This window comes from Hydra vulgaris, chromosome 11 (genome assembly GCF_038396675.1).
Source record: "Hydra vulgaris chromosome 11, alternate assembly HydraT2T_AEP".
Lineage (NCBI taxonomy): Eukaryota > Metazoa > Cnidaria > Hydrozoa > Anthoathecata > Hydridae > Hydra > Hydra vulgaris.
Genome location: NC_088930.1, coordinates 16,019,851 through 16,022,500, shown reverse-complemented (window position 1 = coordinate 16,022,500; position 2,650 = coordinate 16,019,851). Strand labels below are relative to the sequence as shown.

Sequence of the window (2,650 nt, the reverse complement as noted above, 5' to 3'; positions counted from 1 at the left end):
TTATCCGTCAAACAGAAATTGAAGTTGAAGAATTGAAGTTTCATTTCGTCAAACAGAAATTGAAGTTAATGCTCAGTCCATTGAAGAAGCAGCTAAAACTACATAAAAATATTACTCAATCGAGGAGGAAACATCATAATGGATATGCAATCAATGTAATAGGAACAGACCTAAAAAGTATTCTTGTAAAACATCAAAGAGTATATTAGATTACCATCTTGAACATGATCACAAAATAATAATGCCGAAAAAAAAAAACGAACTATGAGTGGCTTGTCAAAAGAAGTTAGCGATAAGATTAATAGAGCTCTTCTAATTTTCATTATTGCCTGTTGTCTTCCATTTATGTTGGTTCAAAGTGTAGTGCATTTAAAGAATTTGTTTTGTGTTTAAATCCAAAGTATAAAGTGCCTTGCCGAAAAAAGTTAAGATTTCTTATAACTGATTCGATCGAGAAAAGTTGAACTTTTGAAATCAAAAATATTATCAATTAAAGTTTTATTTATTACTACTGACGGATGGACGTCCTGTCGAAACTATAGTTATATATCTGAAACTGCACATTTCATTTCTGACAAAACAAATTTCATAAGTTTTTGTTTGGGCTTTGCATACCTTAATGGCCGCCATGATGCAGATAATTTAAAAGAGGCTTTGCTAAAAATCGTAGAAAAGTTTAAAGATGATGATAAAATAATGAGTATAGTATCAGACAACGCCAGTAACGTACGCAACTGTCTAAATTCTTTTAAAGTTTGTTTAAACATTCAACCAATAAGATGCATGGGACATGTTTTGCAATTAGTTGTTAAAAATGTCATAGATTTAGTTGAAGAAGGTGAAAAAGATAGTTCGTCTAAATTCTTTTTCATTGCAAGAACATTAACTAAGTGCAGGAAAATTGTTACATCTTTCAATCATTCTTCTCAACTTAATGATTTATTAGAGGAAATTCAAACACGACAAGGTGTCGAAAAAAATCACATACTTCATTTGATTCAAGATGTTAAAACTCGTTGGCACTCTACGTTTCTCATGGCAGAGCGAATGCTTAAGCTTCACTCCTACGTAAAAGATATCTTTAATTCGAAACAACAATACAAAGATATGAGAAAGTATTTACTCGATGAAGATGAAATGGTTAACATAAAAGAAACGGTAAATGCTTTATTAAGCTTTAGTCAAGTAAGTGTTTTACTATCTGGCGATAGGTATGCAACGTGTTCTTTAATTATTCCAATTATAAAGTACCTTGAGAAGCAGCTGAGCAAGAATAAAAGTGAAACTCCTCCTTTAATTGTAATATTGAAATCACATTTGTTAGAATCTTTACAAACTTACAAAGATTCATATGAATTAGAGAATAATTCCTTTTTATTGTGTGCCACTTTTTTGGATCCAAATTATAAAAGTTTTCAATTCTTTGAATAGTACGAAAAAAAGAAATTTAAAACTTGTGAAAGAATTTTTGTCAGATTTTTATCTCTCAAAAACAGTTAGTGAAATAATTCCAATTAAAAAGGTGAGAAAGGAATCAAAAAAATTTAAGTTGTCATTTGAGGATGAAGAAGATGATTCCGGAAGTGATAGTGACAAAAATGTAACCTTAGATTTAAAAAAAGAAATCGGTGAATATATTAGATTGTCAGTGCACGAACAAAATGTTTTAGAGTTTTGGCATCAAAACTAAATATGTTTTTCCAATATTGTATTACATTTCAACGATGATTTTATGTGCACCTGCTACCAGTGCACCAAGTGAGCGCCTTTTTTCTGATGCATTAAACAATTTGTATGCTAAGCGAAACAGGATGACGGCTGAATGTTTTCAAATGTTGATGTTTTTGTACGAAAATTTGGAATTTTTTAATTTGGTTTAAAATTGGTGCAATTTAATCAATGTAATACGGAAATATCTTGTTGTAATAATTATTTTTGAATTTATTTTATTGTTCTTCAATAAAAACTCTTAAATTTAGACTTGAACTGTTTTGTTTTAAAAACAATCAAACAAGGTTGCAACATGTTTAAAAAATGATTTTATAAAGTTGTTGCTCTCATGTTTGGGACAGGGGGGGACCCCAGAAACTTGAGGGTTTTTATGTTTCCAGGCTACAATTATCGCAATTTTCTGCAAAGTATCATTATCCGATTTTCAATTTTTTTTTAGAAAACCAATTGCATAATTAGACTAAAACTAAGCGCAAAATATGAACGTAGCAAGTCTTCCCGATTCTATGTTATTTAAATTTAAGTTTTTTTACATTTGTAAATGTATTTTACATTTTCATGTATTAATATGACCCACCCAAGTTTATATTTCATAATGAATGATTTCATTAACCTTATCTTTTCTTTATAATTCTACCAAAAATGGCGTCTTAAATGCGGTTCATTTAAGTTGATATTTCAAACTTACTTTTTAAATAAGATTGCTTCTAGTTAACTTTAGATCTTACTTTTCACGCTAAAACTCTTATTTTCTAACAAACTATCTACTCCAGCTTGAAGCAATTTAAAGCCAAAAATTGCTGCTGCCTAGTATACAGCCATATTTAATATAATTAAATGAGTTTATATACGACTAAAAATTAAATTTTTGATACCAAAAAAAAAACATTATTTTGGGAATATATCGTAATTTTTTTTA

The 2,650-nt window shown here is 29.1% G+C and overlaps 1 protein-coding gene across 1 annotated transcript in view; it reads left to right on the top strand.

The window, feature by feature from the left end:
• Positions 1 to 1,690, top strand: part of LOC136086877 (uncharacterized) — a 1,840-nt gene extending 150 nt beyond the window's left edge. The window contains exons 2-3 of the mRNA XM_065809373.1: positions 497 to 1,411; positions 1,497 to 1,690. Coding sequence (XP_065665445.1) covers positions 497 to 1,411; positions 1,497 to 1,690 — 1,109 coding nt within the window. The remainder of the gene's footprint in view (positions 1 to 496; positions 1,412 to 1,496) is intronic.
• The last annotated feature ends 960 nt before the right edge of the window (positions 1,691 to 2,650 follow it).